Source organism: Myotis brandtii, unplaced genomic scaffold, assembly GCF_000412655.1.
Source record: "Myotis brandtii unplaced genomic scaffold, ASM41265v1 scaffold796, whole genome shotgun sequence".
Classification (NCBI taxonomy): Eukaryota; Metazoa; Chordata; class Mammalia; order Chiroptera; family Vespertilionidae; genus Myotis; species Myotis brandtii.
Window position 1 is genome coordinate 1,810,326 of NW_005371207.1, and position 16,163 is coordinate 1,826,488.

The following is a 16,163-nucleotide window of genomic DNA, read 5'->3' on the forward strand; positions in this document are numbered from 1 at the left end:
CTCTTTTGAAAGATTCTGTAGAGTATTGAATCATTTGGTAGGAATTTGTGGCTCTGTGACCCCAGAGGCCCTTGTATTTTAAGAGTCTGTCAAAATAGCCTCTCAATTAGAAGCGTATTAGGTTCTTCCTAGCTCTAAAATGCTGAGAACTGTGGAGAAACCTTGTCAAACAGAACACTTCTTTGGGCCTCTACCCCACAGTTTATAAAATAAAAATCATTGAACTAAAAATGGTCAACACGATAATTCCCAGTTCAAAAAGATCCAATGAGGGGAAAGAAGAGATTTTATGATTTGATGGATAAATATAATAAAATATAGTTCCTTTAAACTTTGGATTGGAGAATACTTGAAGTTTTTGAATTTGTTGAAAGTCCATTCTGGTGGGATGTGTTGGTTTTTAATTTTTGAAAGCATTTTTATTAAGTAAAACATTGTTATACAATAAATAACTCACCTAGGTAAGGTAAATGTACCTAGAAAACTGGGTCTGCATCTTTTTTGGTATTAGAATAGTCAAGTATATAAAGAAGAGGGGATAGAGTAATTGTCCTGCAAGATACTATTGAGTTTCAGGGTAAGATAATTTCATGAGTTCACAAACCTTATTTTTATTGTTGTTGAAAGTTACCAGGATTTTTTTAGTTGTACTATAAAAGTACAACTTTTTCTTATATATAAACGTCCTTTTCTGTATAAGAGGAAAGGTAGACATTTGTGACCTGCACTGTTTCTGTTTGTTCTGTTGAGTATGGTTGTGAGTATATAGTAGATAACAAAATATTAATGGAAAAGTGAATGGACTCTTTATAACCTGTTTTCCTCTTTTCTATACTTTAGCCTCACATGCTTAAGCCAGATAGGGCTTCCAGAAGTTAGCTATTCACAACGTGAAAAAGGTCAAATTGAATTCATTGTTGACAGTATAAAGAACAGATGTTGTCATAAAATAAGGAAAAGAAAAACTGGCCAATGACTAATAGCATGATATTTTGTGAAGTCTGTGTGTATAGAAATAGCAATGGAAAATTTCTACAAAACAACCTATATGACCATGGTATGAAATGTGTGCTTTTGTATTATGGGTGTATGTGGTCTGGTATTTAGTCATAATTGAAAACTACACAGTGATTAATAACTTCTAAGGAATTTTAAAACTTCTATTGGTATATAAGATATAAACTGTGGTCATTAAAATTCCCATCCATATTTTTTTAGTTTACATTGAAATATAACTTCAAACAAGAACTCTGCTTCAGATTTTTCATTATAACATCACTATTTACGCTTTATTGCTGAATGTAAACAGAAGAATTTATATAACTTAAAGAACATGTTCTGTGGTGAGAGATCTCAAATGCAGCCAACATAGAGTTCTCTTATTATTGCCAAGAGACCAACAGGCCATGTTTTGAGCATATATATGAAACCATGTATTTAATCCTATTAAAAACAATAAAACAAGGAAAGGGGCTTTTTTTTTTAAGCAAAAGGCAAATTCTGCTGTATGGTTTTACAATTTTAAAGAGAAATTCATTTATTCGTGAATATTTATTGAGCAACTATTTTGTGCCAGGCAGTGTTCTAGATTGTGGGGGTAAAGCAGCGAAAAAAACTGACAGCAATCCCTGCCCTCGTGGAACTTCCATTCTAGTCAGCAAGACAGATGAGAAACAAGTCACATAGCAGAGTAGCCAGTTATAGGCGCTATGGGGAAAGGGAAATAGAGCATGCCCAGTGGGGATGGGGCTGTGAGGTGTGGCAGGGGCTGCAGTCTGGAGTGGGGGGTTGGGGAGGGCTTTTCTGAGAATGTGTTATTTGAGTAAAGACATGGAGGGTGGAGGGGAGTAAGTGATGTCCTTATCTGTTTGAAGTTGGCCAGGAGGAGAGGAGAGCGCATGCACACGAGTATGCCTAGTCCTGCTTGAGTGAGGTGCACCCTGGTCCCATGTGTCTGGATAAGCGAGAGTGAGTGGTAGGGAGACCAAGTAGTAGAAGATCAGGTTTGAGGTGGGGCACAGGCCTGACTTTGGCTTTTACTTAACGGTGGGAATCACTGGAGGATTTTAAGTCCAGGAATGGCTAATTTATGCTTTTTAATGAAAAGAATGCATAGCTGCTTAGTCAACTGTGTTTGAGTTCAGATGATTTGAATTGAGGGGGGAAGAGGGAGGGCAGGGAAGGAGAGACCAAACAGTTCTTTTGTGTAGAATTGAGAACAACAATTTAAATAAGTCTCTGCTTATTAAAATTGCTTTGTTAATTTATTTTAATCCAACAAATAATAAGGGTCTATATTAGGCACTAGGGGAGGATGCAACACTAAATAGAACATGGTGCTTTCTCACAGAATTAATAATCTAATGGTAGTTTTTAAAGAACCTATATAGTTCAAGTCTGTATCATACAACTGTTCAAGAATTAGGATAATTTCATTGCCCCTAATTTAATGAGCTCCTATGCTCTGTCAAGCACTGTGCCAGATGCTGGGAGGACCAAGGGATGCATTTCCTTCCCTGCCATGGGGTATGCTCAGTCTAGAAGGCGGACCAGATGAGTGAGGCATTCATGACAGATCTGTTGTGCCGTCTACATACCTCTGCTGCCCTATCCCTGTCGTCCTCCTCACAAGATTGCGAGAGGCTGCATCTTATGCATCTTTGTGTCTCCAGACCTGACCCAGTGTCTGACACTTGGGTGTTTACTGCTTGGGGTTTTCCCAGCATTTGTTGTGTATGCCTGTTGATGCTGCTGCCATTAGTCACATTTGCAGTATACATTTGCTTTTGTTTTGTTTTTAATATTAGAATTGAGAGAACAGTGAATGATTTTTTTAAATAACCCAATCTCTATCAATGATGAGCTAATGTACAAGAGGCCAAGAGAGTCCTGTGTTTCTACAAAAAGTGTAGTGAGGACATTTCTTTGTGGAAGTGAAAAATATTTCTTGTGTTTTCTTATGGTAAAGAAATAGTTCTTTATACTGATGCCACTCACCCCCAAAAATGGGAAAATAAAAAATTGACAGAGTAATTAAGCCAAGTGTTTAATGGAGAATGGGTGCTAGTGTGTGTCCAAACTCACTCATGTTGTCTGCCTAGACCTTGTAAGAATGTGAGTTTGCGATCCTGGAGCTAATTCCTTGAGGTCAGCAACTGCTTTTTACTCATAGATATAGATGGAGCTCCTATACCTGTCCTACTGCCTCTTACAGAGTGCCCAGGTGATTATTGAAACAGTGAAACTGGGGTAGCTTTGAGGGCAAAGAAGAGAGCTACTCACCACCAAGAGGAACTGGAGAAATCGCTGAAAAGAGTTGAGTGTCCTCATTAGGAAAGTGAGAAGGACATTTAGGTTGAAAGAATAACCCATGTTAATGAATAAGGGCCTAGTGTGCCCAAGGAGCATCTGTGGGGGATGGGAATGAGAGGGAGGGGCCAGGTTAGGGGAACAGAGAGGACTCAGTTGTGGGAAACTACACTGGAATTGGAGGGCTTTGCTATTTCATGCTAATATTTCACTTTCCTCTTTGCATACTGGGGGTCTGTGAAAGAAAGGGTTTTAAATAGGTGTGTGGCATGATCGGAGTTGTGTTTTGGGAAGAAAATACTGTTAACAATGTTAAGAAATGGATTAGAGCAAAGACTTTTAAGTCTCATGGCTTGTGACTTTTTAATATGTCCAGGTGAGGGTATCAAATTGAGTTTTATAACCCAGGTGAGGGGACAGGCAGACAGTCTGGGACTCACTTCATTTTCTTAATTCTAGCCATGGAGGCTTGTGATTATACAAGGAAAGACTGGAGCAAGAAGAAAAGACTATAAGGGAGCCTTAGAGAGGGTATAAGAGTGGTAGAAGAAACATAGGGAGACCAGCAAGAAACAATGTTTAAGACAAAATGAGGAAGGAATTTGAGGAAGGTAGGGGGCAGGAGTGAAAGGGATGTCAAGTGCTGTGGTGATATATGGACAAAGTCTGAAGTGAAGCTTTTGGACTTAACCACGACACATTATAATGTGTTATTGCTTTTGGTTTTTCTTTCATTAGATTTTAAGTAATTCATGGGAAGAATCATAGGACCAACTTTACATTTTCTCACAATGCCTGACAATTAATTAGTAGATGCTAAACCACCTTTTTGCAATAGTTTTGGGATAGTTGACAAGGATTAAATTTAAAGAATGTTATATACAGTGCAAATTATTTCAGATATGATGCACATTTAGAAGGCAAATTGTATATGTGTATCTAAGATCATGCTTTCATACTGAAGTAAAATTATAAGCAGTGCTACATCAAATACATATTAGCCATTGGTATTTTTAAATGGAGTGTTATACTATAGTGATTTTTCTTTATTTGTTTGCATAGCCTGGCACCTGTGTTTGCTCTGTTTGTACCATTTTACTGCTCCATACCAAGAGTCCAAGTGGCACATATTCTGGGCCCGTTGTCCATCACAAACAAGACATTGATTTATATATTGGGACTGCAGGTATAGTATGCATTTTTATGTTCACATTTCTTTAACCAGATCTTTTTTTTCTTTTCTTTTTTTGGTCTTTTTCTCATTTGATCTCCTTGAAAACAGTGTTTTTTCCCATAAGTTTGGCTTTATGATCTATATCAAATGTTCAAAGGAAGTGTTACAGAATGAGAACATCAAGGTATATAAGGTACTAGAATACTTTCATAGCTTTTAGAATCTGATAAGAGCTTTCACTGTAATTCGTATCAGTGGAAAATATTTTAATTGTACAGTTGCGTATAAGTATTTTCTCAAAATCATAGTATGAAGTGGAAACAAATGAGAAGAGTCAAAAGATGGAAAGTGGAAAATCACTGTCAAAATTAATTTATTGAATATGGTGTCACAAATAAAACTCTGAAGAAGAAACCAGATATGTTTTACCAACTCAAGCGTTGGGCTTTGCTTTATCAGCTTTACAACTTCTGTGTTACATAGGCATGACAGCAATGCCACCACCTGCTAAATGGTTTGAAATGAAGACCATTAGGGTACTTATTATTTGACTTAAATTGAAAAAAGTTATTATTACCAATATTCACAAAATATTGATTACTCTCTTCTGGGCTCCAGGCCCATTGATACCTATGATTTTCAGTTTTCTACCTGTAATACTAGTACTTGTCACTTTCCTTGCACTCACAGCTTTTGATATAAAACTTTTATTATGCTATTTTCTGTGGTACCATGTGTAGCTTGGCCTTTTGATCCACTGTTAATACTCATAACATTCCTTTTCCCACATATATCAAACCAGATAGTAGTGTCTCTGTAAAATGCCCTCCTCCCTCCCCTTTTAACCTTTAGCATTTCCTCTAACTTCTCTAGTCTGCTCTCATCTGTTATCAATGGCTCATCTGGGGTGGGTGTTCTTTTGATCACTTTTACAACCGTTTCTCATGAAATGTGTTTATTCCTCATCTCTCAACCTGCATAGTGTTACAGTCTCCCTATCCTTCCTAATATTCATATAATGTAATAGCTTATTTCTGCAGTTACTAGGATTTGCTGTGACATGTTTTGGGGTGTTTTTCTTTTTCTTTTTTATGATGTTACATCAGAAGGCAGAAAGCAGTGGTAGAAGAGAGCCCTGGACCTGAGGCGGGAAACCCAAGTTCTAGTTCTAATGTGTCACTCACTAGCCTGTGCCTTGGGTCAAGTCATAGAAGTCTTCTGAGCCTCATGTTGACTCTATAGTTCCTTCCAACTCTAATGTTATAGACCATCTTTGAGGGTGAAAAACATTGTTTTATTAATTATGGAGTAGAAATTCAATGGAGCATTGTGTAAAGTCTTTGGAGCCAAAGTGACTTGGTTTAATTACTTGCTCTGATAATTATTTGCTTTGTCTATCACCTTTTCTGAGCCCCCATTTTCCCATATGTAAACTGGGGATAATATCTAGCTTACAGGGTCATTTGAAAGATTAGAGATCATAGTATTGAGTGTTTAGGGTAATCTGAACAGATAATAAGAACTAAGTCCATTGGTTCTTACTAATGAATAATTTATGTCTCTCTAGCTACTACCTTTGGTGTTCTGAAATTATTTTGTGTTTTTTTGTTTGTTTTGTTTTTTTGGTGAGGTGGAAGTTGGTATCAGAAAGTAGAGGTGGAGATGCCTTAGTGACTTTTTGATAAACTCTAAAGTCCTTAACATGAATGGTATCAGGGTTCTTCTTGCCTATCCAGTATCAACTCCCACCCCTCCCTGGAAGTGAGTATCAACCCCTTCTTCTCAAAGTTCTTATTTCCTCTCTCCCTCACTCCCCTCTAAATCTTTGCACATGTTTCTGTTCCTTTCTGTCTTCCACACCACAGCTTCTTGAAGCCACAGACATTTGATGAACGAATGACTTTAATCATTATCAGAAGAACAAAAATGTTTGTGAAGAGTTATTTAAATATCAGATGGCTTGGGAGACAGTCATGTAATGCCGTATGCTAGGGATGGGGAGGATGAAATGAAGTGAATTGTGATAACCTGTAGTTAAGGAGTCAGAAAATATACACACTGTCAAAACATGCAGAGACCCAGTTGGGACTAAAAATGCAATATAATGAGGGGTTGAAGAGTCCAAAGGAAATAATTTTTTATTAACAGAATTAATGATACATTCATCTTTCTCGTGTATGAGCCATAGTACAATGGAGCTGTCATAAGCACAGGGCTGTTGAGCCAGACCACTGGGGTATATACTCACAGCTCCACCACCCACCAGCTCTTTGACCTTGAGCAAATTACTTAACCTCTCCGTTTTCTCATGGGTAATATAGAGTTAATAATAGGACTTACCACTCAGGGTGATTAGGAGGATTCAGTAAGTTTAATGTATGAAAAGCATTAAGATCACAACTTGGCACAGAAGTGCTATGAAAGTGTTAACTATTTTATTATTCTTTATATTTTTAGAAGAAAACTACAGAAAAATATTTTCTTTTAAATAGAATAATTCTCATCCTTGTTACTACCAGTCATTTAAACTGAAAAATGATTCGTGGTAGATCAAAGGATTAAATTTTAGATCAAGGGATTAAATTTAAAGTAGCAACCAACGTTCATTTCTACTTAAGCTAGCAATCGCAGAGCCTGTCAGCGGCCTTTGACTTGTGCTTTGTCATTGTTTACCTTTGTGTCTGTCTTCTTTCTATGTATCTTTTTTTTCCATGTATCTTGGTATAAATGTGTAGAACTTTGAGGTTTCCATCCAGCACAGTGTCAGCAATGAACCTGGGTATCCTGCTTTTTCTGTCTGAGCAGAAGTACTTAAATTCCTGACCTAAAGATCTAAATGTGAACAAACACTAGATTACAGATCTTTACTTTCTTGCAGGAATCCTTTTAAATGTCTTATGACTTTTTTTTTTTTAACCCTGAGCACAACACTTGGATGTAAATGATTTAGAAAGCAAAGGGAGAGAGATTTCATGAGGCTTAATTCTAATTACTTTTGCCATTAATTAACTTTGATATCACTACTTAGTTTGCTGTTCCTTGGAGGAACTGGGATGAGAATATCAACAGTTACACAGAGTAGCATTGAACATGGACCTATATACTTGAGATCTTCCCATCTAAATTTAGAGTAGCTGTGATGAGAAATTAAAATGAGAAAATTATGTGAGCTAATATTGCATATCATTTAACATCAAACATTGGATGGTGACTACATATTTTTATATTGTTAATTCTAATAATTCCTTTATATGTGGTATTTTACTTAACTAATCTACATTTGTAAATGAGAATATGCATGAATTTTACTTATTTTTCTTTGCATGGGAGTGGGCCAGGTTCAACCAATGCATTTTAGCTATGAAGAGTGAAGGTCTTGGTTAAAAAAGAGAAAAATTAATATATATTATTTTCTTTTAAATAATGGAATTGATATTTATTAATTTTCTATTTGTTTATATTATGATATATAAGTAATTCTTAACATAAATGGTTATGATTATAATTATGTAAACATTAGTATGCTGTGACTGGCAGTTGAATTTAATTTTTAGTTGCCTTTTTTTTCTTTTATAGCTTTTCACCTCTGGTTCCTACATCTGGATTGTAGCCATAAGTGGACTTGTAAGTGTGATTCCCTCCCCTCCCTATTCCCTCTCTTTTCTGAATAAACTTTAAGGAAAATGTCATATTTAGATTATTGGTCATATTCAGTTTTCTCCAACATTTTTTAACCATATTGGGTTCTGTCTCAATGCTACTTCCTTAGTGATAAAAAAAAATAAAAAGGCTGATTACATGGACAATTGAGGTGAAGGAGGCCTGTTTGTCTTAGTTTTCAAGGTAACTTTGATGCAAGTTTTAGCTGAGTTTATTGTCAGTGTTATTTTAAAATTACATTAGTAGTTGAACTCATAGTAGGAAAGAAATGACAGAAAAAGAAAATGAAGAAGTTGGGTTTACTAAAAATAATAAGAGGTATTCTTCTTGTTTTGTTAAGAGACTTTGTCATGCAAAGGAAAAAAACAAGGCCAAGTGGAAAGTCAGGTGGATTGGAACTGACAAAAGATTCATTGGGGTGTGCGGCCAGAGAGGGAGAAGTGAATGAGCCTGAGGATTGGGGTGGTGTCCTCATTCTTTTTGCTAGAATGTCTTCACCTCGTCCATCCCCATGCTGCATTTGTCTTAAACTCTACTTATGAGGTATTTAAAGAGACATCTAGAACATGAAATTCAACTTTACTTTTCATCCATGACTTAAATTTGAACCCTCAAATTTATATAAATAGAAGTTTATAACTATATGGAATATAGTTTTAATTTCTTTCTTGGAAACATCAAATAAAATTACAAAATAGATTCATACTAATATATAAACATCAAAGAGACCTTTGGAAATAACTATGCAGTCTACTATAGACGTTTTCATTTTAAGTGATTTATCACTATAACTGGTTTTCCGATGAATGGTATTTTGGGCTATGTGTCATTATTTTAAGCCTGCTCACTTCTCTCCTTCCTTTATGCTCTGTGTATTATTCCTTTGTGTTTGTTCTTTTCATATACAACTTAATCCTTCATTCCCCACAGTTTCCAGGCAAAATTCTGGGTATTGAAGTCACTTTGTTTCCCTCTCCATAAGATACCAGATACCTGATTTGCTTTAGGACCACAGCACTGAACTCCACTGTGAGGTCTTTGAACCATCTGAGCCACCTGGTATTCTTAAGACTTGTGGTGACTTAGAGACAGCCTGACATCAGAATGAGTCCATGGGCACAATTGCCAGGCTCTCCCTAGTCTAATGTCATTCCACTTGAACTACTAGTTTGATTGACAGCTACTTAACTAGCCTGTGAAAATAGATAGCTCATTGCTTTCATCATTAAAGCAGCATGAGAATTTACTGTTTCGTTCATGATACATTTTGTTTCTCTTAGTAGTGGTGATTTCACTCCTGTTTTGGATATTTTTCTAAAACATTCAAGAATTTGTGAAGTAACGTATTTTATCGTGTTAATTTACTATTGATTGATTTGTTCTCATTATCCAAATACTTCTTTAATAACTCATTATGTGATTCAGTTTTAAGACATCTCATTGTCTTTCTTTAATTCTGTTTTCAGACTCCTGGTTTAAATTAAGAGCTAGCTGACACCTCAGGTAGTTTAATTTTGTGACATTCAGTACTCTAGAATTGGCAGTTGCGTTTTTCATCCCTTTTAATCTTTTTAAAATCTAAAATACACATGTGAAGGCACAGGTTTTTTTTTCAGTACACATGCTTAACAGGTAATAAGGTGCTATTTTAATTTTTTTAAGAATCAGAAGTTTAACAAGTTTTTAACATAAAATTCCCTTGTTTCAGAAGAATAAATAGAATTACACAGCATTTGGAATGTAATTTCCAGATAAATTTAGCATTTAAATAATCCCACTATTAATAAATACTTCTGAGCCAAATGAATCTTCACTTTTTACAGTAATTAATTCAGCCATTGTTATTGACCTCTCACCATGAACACAAATCTGATAAATCTTCACATCAGCCTTGTTTATTATTATTCCACCATAATCAGATGATACTATGTTTATTTCAAATGATTAATATTAGTGAAAAAAATCAGACCCAGTTTTTCTTCATGATGTACCATAATATCAGTGCTTGTTAAGAACTTAATATTTCTGACTTTTTTTCAGGAAAATACATTTTATTATGAAATATTTAATATAATATGCTATACTTTAGATAAGGATAATTATAAAGAATATTAAAATTATTTGTGAATATTCGGTTTACACACCAATGATTATAGGATCAAAGTCTAAGATTCACAAAGCCACAGCTTGTCCCAGATGTCTGTTGCTCAACGTGACTTCTCCTCTCCCCATGTATATCAAGTGACTTCCTTTTTTTTTGTTTTAACGCTAAATAAAATACTAAAAATAAAATAAAATTCTTACTACCAAAAAGAAATGCACAGATGGTATTCAGTGTTTGGGGGGAATGTTAGAAAACCTGTTGATGGAATTTCTCCTTTTTAGCATTATAGCCATTAATTCTCTTAACATACTGTCTGTGTTAAGGAAGTAATTTTATTTCAATCTGGCAATTATGTGTTGTTTTTTTGAGAGAAAGCTTTTTTAAAAAAAGACATTTGTGTAAAACGTAAGTCATATGTTACCTGCTGTCATAGAAACCAAAAACTTTACTCATGTTTTCTGGAAAGCTGCCAGCTTTGAATTTAGCTTATTTTCTTTAGTTATTGGTGGATTACTTGGGTTAGGCTAGTTTTTCTTGCTCCTTGTGTCAGGTATTCTTAAATAATCATAAATGTTTCTTAAATGATCATAAATGTTTCTGATCATAAATGTTTTCTTGCTCCTTGTGTCAGTTATTCTTAAATGATCATAAATAACTTTAAAATGCCCCACTGATTAAAAGAGGAGGAGGTTGATAAATTGCATCAGTGTCATATTTTACTAGGTGTGATCCAACACTCTGTCTTCAGTGGTATCACAGAAAGAAATAAGGACTAAAATTTTTTCCTGGGTTGAGAGGGGAAAATAGTGGTTAACTTACCGGGAGCGGTAATAAATTAGTTTGCCTAGGACAGCTGTCACTCCAGCAGAGATTCCAGCTGCTACCTTTCCTTTAGGAAAGGTAAGGGCACTCAGTTTTGCTTTAAGATTACTTTGAGTTTATTCACATGTATCACTAATAACATGTTTTTATGTTACACTGTTTTTATGTTGCACTCATTGGCAATTCTGGTTTTTAATACCAACATTTAATATTTAAAATACTACTGTTTTCATGAAACGTTGCAAAATTGTGATTGGAAAGCTTGGCTGTAGCAGCCAAGTGAAATATTTCCATTTAAGCAAGAAATTTAAAAACGTTAGTATACACCTACTTCCCTCATATTCTCACCATGATGTTTAACTGTTCTTAATGTCTTTGGTGAGAGACCTTCAAAAATATAGGTGCTCTTTTATATATATTTTAGTCACTAATCTTGTTACACATTAATACTTTTTTCCTTTGAGAAAATATTTCTTACTTATTGAACTTTATAAATAAGTTCTGTTTGTGGTTCTGCAGTGAGACTTTGTCTGCACTATGTCTGCACTTCTTCATTTTCTGCCATTTTTATGAATCATAATAGTGAGTCATTGCCACTGGGATGTACCCTAATTCTCAAAAACTGAAGTCTGAGCTGATTTTGGCATGATTAAAACAGAAAGGGCCTGCTTCTGCAGATTTTCTTTTCTTACAATTCACATATTTCTCATCATTCGGTTTTCTTTCAAGATATTTGAGTGAATTAACAAACAGGCCTGTATTTCTCAGACTCCAGGCTTCTCCCCTTCAATATATCCCTTTACGTTCTGCCCGTTTCCTGTGTTTGTACCTGTTTTGTACAATATTTTAGACTTTTATTTCTTGTGATTAAGCACCCTTAGTGTGAAAAAAAATCTGTCCTACCAAATAAAATTAGAAACATAGATTGATACCAGATTACCTAGAGGACTTTGAATGTGGTCAGAATTTGTATTTTTTTCTGTAGGTAGTGGGGATCTTTCAAGCTTTACAAACAAAAAACTTTGTGATGGTGCAAGATTATAGAAGTCTTACTAAGATTTGTAATCAGAGAAGGAGAAGGGGAAAATGAGCAATTTTGAAGGAGTCAGAATGGCTCATTTGTAGGCTGCGATTTGCTTTTCTCTCTACCCCCCACAGTAGTTTTACAGACAACAAAATAAAACATTGTCCTGTGGTGTCTGTAAAAGAAAAAGCACCGAACAGAACCTTATGTTGATTGGCTTTCCAAGTCAAGGTATCACATTAAGGACTAGCATAGTCTGTGGAAATCTGAACTACTTTGGAGTAAGTTTTGGAACTCCCTTAGTGAATGAGAATGGGATGTTAGGTCCTCTGTGCCTTCCCTTGCTTTTCATGTCTTTCTCTTCTCTTCATGCTTCCTTTTCTTCTGTTACTTATCCTTTCTTCCCTTACATTTCTTCTCCAGGTTGACCAAAGAAGGGTACAGTGTAGCAGGTCAGATAACACATCTGATGCCCAGGGGTTTCAGTTGAATTTTAGGGATTGAGATTATTTCTAGCAGTTCATCGAAAATGAGGACAAACGCTGCAGAAGGAAGTCAAGGCTGTTTAGAGTTGTGAGGTTGGTTGAGCTTGTGAAGATATTAGAAGACATTCATATTTAGAGATTGCTTTCACCTTCTTATAACTAAATAGTATATATAAAGCCAACACTGAATCAAGTGCTTATCAGTACATTGTACCTCCTCCCTAACATTGATTCACTCATACTTTCTGTCTACCCCCCCCCACCCCCCCTTCCTTCTTCTCCAAGTCCCCTTCCCCTATCCTGAACTCAGGTAGCCTGGCCTACTGAGAGAAACCTGTTCTCTGCCTTATCAAGGCAATTGCAACCCAATCCAGGGCTGACAAGGAATGTTTTATTAGACAGGGATTACAAAGGAAAGGAGTGACTAGTAGACTTTGATTTTTAAATGTTTAATGAAAACAAATGAAGTTACACCAATGTCTTGATAAAACTGGCACAGAAGTGCCTTATAAAATATAGCCATAAACACTTTTATTACTGCAACACATCTTTAACCTGTAGTCAAAAACCTAGCCTCCTTTCAAATTCTTTCTAAATGTGGCCTCTTCAGGTACGTCTCTCACTTCTGTGTACCATACATATGATTTAGTGACCCTGAATGTTTTACTGTTCCCAAACACCTTGTCCTATATCAGGATTCTGTGCCATTGTGCAACCACTTTCTTTAACAAACACACTACATACCAGGCATTTGTGATGGATTATGTTATTTTTTCAAATACTTTTGTTTGTTCAAAATATTTGATGCCCCCCTCTCCTGAGTCCCTCCATACAGGTCTTCTGCATGCCCCATTAGTATCAAGCTTTACTCCGTGACTTAAATTAGACACAAAAATGGCAGCAGGAATGAATGCTTTCTAAGCAGATGTTTTAAGAGGCATTGCATGGTTCCACCATTGTTCTGTTCCCTTTGCCATGAGAAAACCTTGTGCCAGACAGAAGCCCAGATCCCAGAGTGAAGAAGACACATGCAGCAGGGCTGTGGTCAACATGTAAGATGAGCAAGAAATAAATCTTTGTGATAAGCTACTGAAATTTGGGATAATTTGTTATACGATATAACCTAGAAGAAGCAGACTAAGATAGCGCTTTTCTAAGCACTTTACAAATATTATCTTAATTAGTTCTCACAAAAGGCTGATGATGTAGGGACTGCTATCCCCATTTTATAGATGAAGAAACTGGGGCACAGAGAACTTAAGTAATTTGCCAAGAATATAAGATGATAAGTAGTGGAGACAGGATTCAAATGCAGATTCCCTAGCTTTAGTGTCTATGCTCTTAAGAGATAGCTTTGCATAGCCACATGCAGTTTCTTTCAACTCTATTCCTTCTTTCATCATTAGGTCCCTTCTTTTCCAAAAAAAAAATTATATTCATTTAAGTCCCGACTCTGAAGTTTTTTCTGAGTCAGCCCTGTCCTCCAGTTTAGGAGTTAGACATTATTTCTTATAATCCCTAGTGCCTAGCACAATGTCTGGCATTTTGTCTACATTCTATACATAATTGTTGAGTTTCAAAATTCAATATTATCAAAATAATCTCTGTTTTATAAAACACTGTGATACTTTGTGATTGTCAGGATGCTTTCAAGGTGTGCTGCCTTCCTAGGTTCTTGACTCCATCTCTACAGAGGTAGAGAACTGGGTCTTCCCATTTTAAAGATCAGGTTGCACAACTGATAGGTGATAGAGCCAGGACCAAAGGCCAGGTGCTCTCATCCTGGTCCAGTGCAATTTTCTTTTTTTTTTTTTAAATATATTTTATTGATTTTTTACAGAGAGGAAGGGAGAGGGATAGAGAGTTAGAAACATCAATGAGAGAGAAACACCGATCAGGTGCCTCCTGCACACTCCCCACTGGGGATGTGCCTGCAACCAAGGTACATACCCTTGACCGGAATCGAACCTGGGACCCTTGAGTCCGCAGGCGGACGCTCTATCCACTGAGCCAAACCAGTTAGGGCTACAGTGCAATTTTCAAGGCTCTCATCCATGTCTGCTTCAACTTCAAGACACTTATGTACAAAGCTGTTCTTAGATCTTCCCTTTGCTATACCAGTGAGATGAGGCCCTGTTGATCATCAGTGGAGATAGGATTCTGGAGAGAGATCCTGGATATGAAGAAATTTTAAAAGCACGCAGAGGTGCTGAAAGACACATGTCAATGACAGCTTTCTGCAGCTTTCCCTATGAATTTTGTGGGCCAACCAATATCCAAGAAAACTTTGTCCCATTGGCAGCCTCTACTTTTAGCTATACTTTCTCTCCTAAGTTCATCAAGATATTTAACTGGTCCTCCTTCTAATGGATTAAAGACACAGCTCAAACCTTACCTTCAACAAACTCAACAGTGTTTCTCTCATTGTCGTGTATAAGAAAAAGAAAGTAAAGAATGGCTTTGAGAAAGTTTAAAGGATAATTTAAAATATATTTAGCTAGTTCAGTAGTGCTGTTGGTCAAAGGAAAAAGAAATAAAGATAGAGAAGAGGTTGTCAAGAAAACAGCCATCCTTTTTAGTTTTAGATGGTTACTGGTAGATGATCATGTAAATTGCAGCATAGAGCATTTCCCCAGGGGTCTTCACATTGTTTTCCTACAGAGATGGAAAGCCTTGAACTAATATCTTTAAACTGATTTTTTAAAAATGTGTCTAATGTTTCTTTCTCTTTGGGGCTGATTGTGTTGATATTTCTCTTCTATCTTGATAATAATATATAGGAAAGAACTGTGGTAAAATAAATACATGTTATTTGGAGTATACGCGTTATTTATAAACAATAGCATAGCTTATCAAAAAGTCTCCTCATATTAGTTTATGTTAGCTGGAAATGTTTTCAAGGTATCAGAAGTTTTTGTTGGTAAAGATTGTTTTTAGTCTGCTAAAATCTTGCCTCGTTTATAGAATTTAAAAGATTAATGTGTCTAGAAATGTCCAGATCTTTCTAGATCTTCACATTTGCTTTTTTATGAAAAAAAAATATTTTTTTCTGTTTATGAAAGTTTTATTTACATACAGTAAAATTCACCAATTTTAAGGGTACGATTTGATGAATTTTTGTAATTGTATACAGTTGTATAACCACCACCACATCAGGATAGAAAATTGTCCCCTTACCCTGAACATTTTTTTTATTCCTTTTGCTCTCTGTCCTCTCACCCAACAGCCCTCCCCATTTAACCCCTGATCTTCTTTATGTCACAATCTTACCTAATAATAGACAAACGCGTAAATTGACCATCCCTCCGCTATGCTCACCAGCCAATCAGGAGAGTACGCAAATTAACCCAACAAAGATGGCGGTTAATTTGCATATATAGGCACCCAGCGGCCTGGGTCCCGAGAACATCATCGGCACCCAGGTCACTCCGAGGTAGGCCCCGTGTGGGCCCTGAGCAGCATAGGAAGGGCCTGAGCCAGGGGTCTCCTGGGCAGGGCCTGAGCCAGCCATCGGAGCTGCAGGGGGCCCCTTCCCAAGCCTAAAGCCTGGGCCAGAGGCGTTAGGCCTGGGCGGGGGGTGAAGCC

General features: G+C 36.3%; 1 protein-coding gene across 1 annotated transcript in view; it reads left to right on the forward strand.

The window, feature by feature from the left end:
* The window catches only part of UBAC2 (UBA domain containing 2), a 121,220-nt gene that overhangs the window by 89,232 nt on the left and 15,825 nt on the right, over positions 1 to 16,163 (forward strand). The window contains 2 exon segments of the mRNA XM_014531225.1: positions 4,372 to 4,495; positions 8,060 to 8,107. Of these exon segments, the coding sequence (XP_014386711.1) occupies positions 4,372 to 4,495; positions 8,060 to 8,107 (172 nt within the window).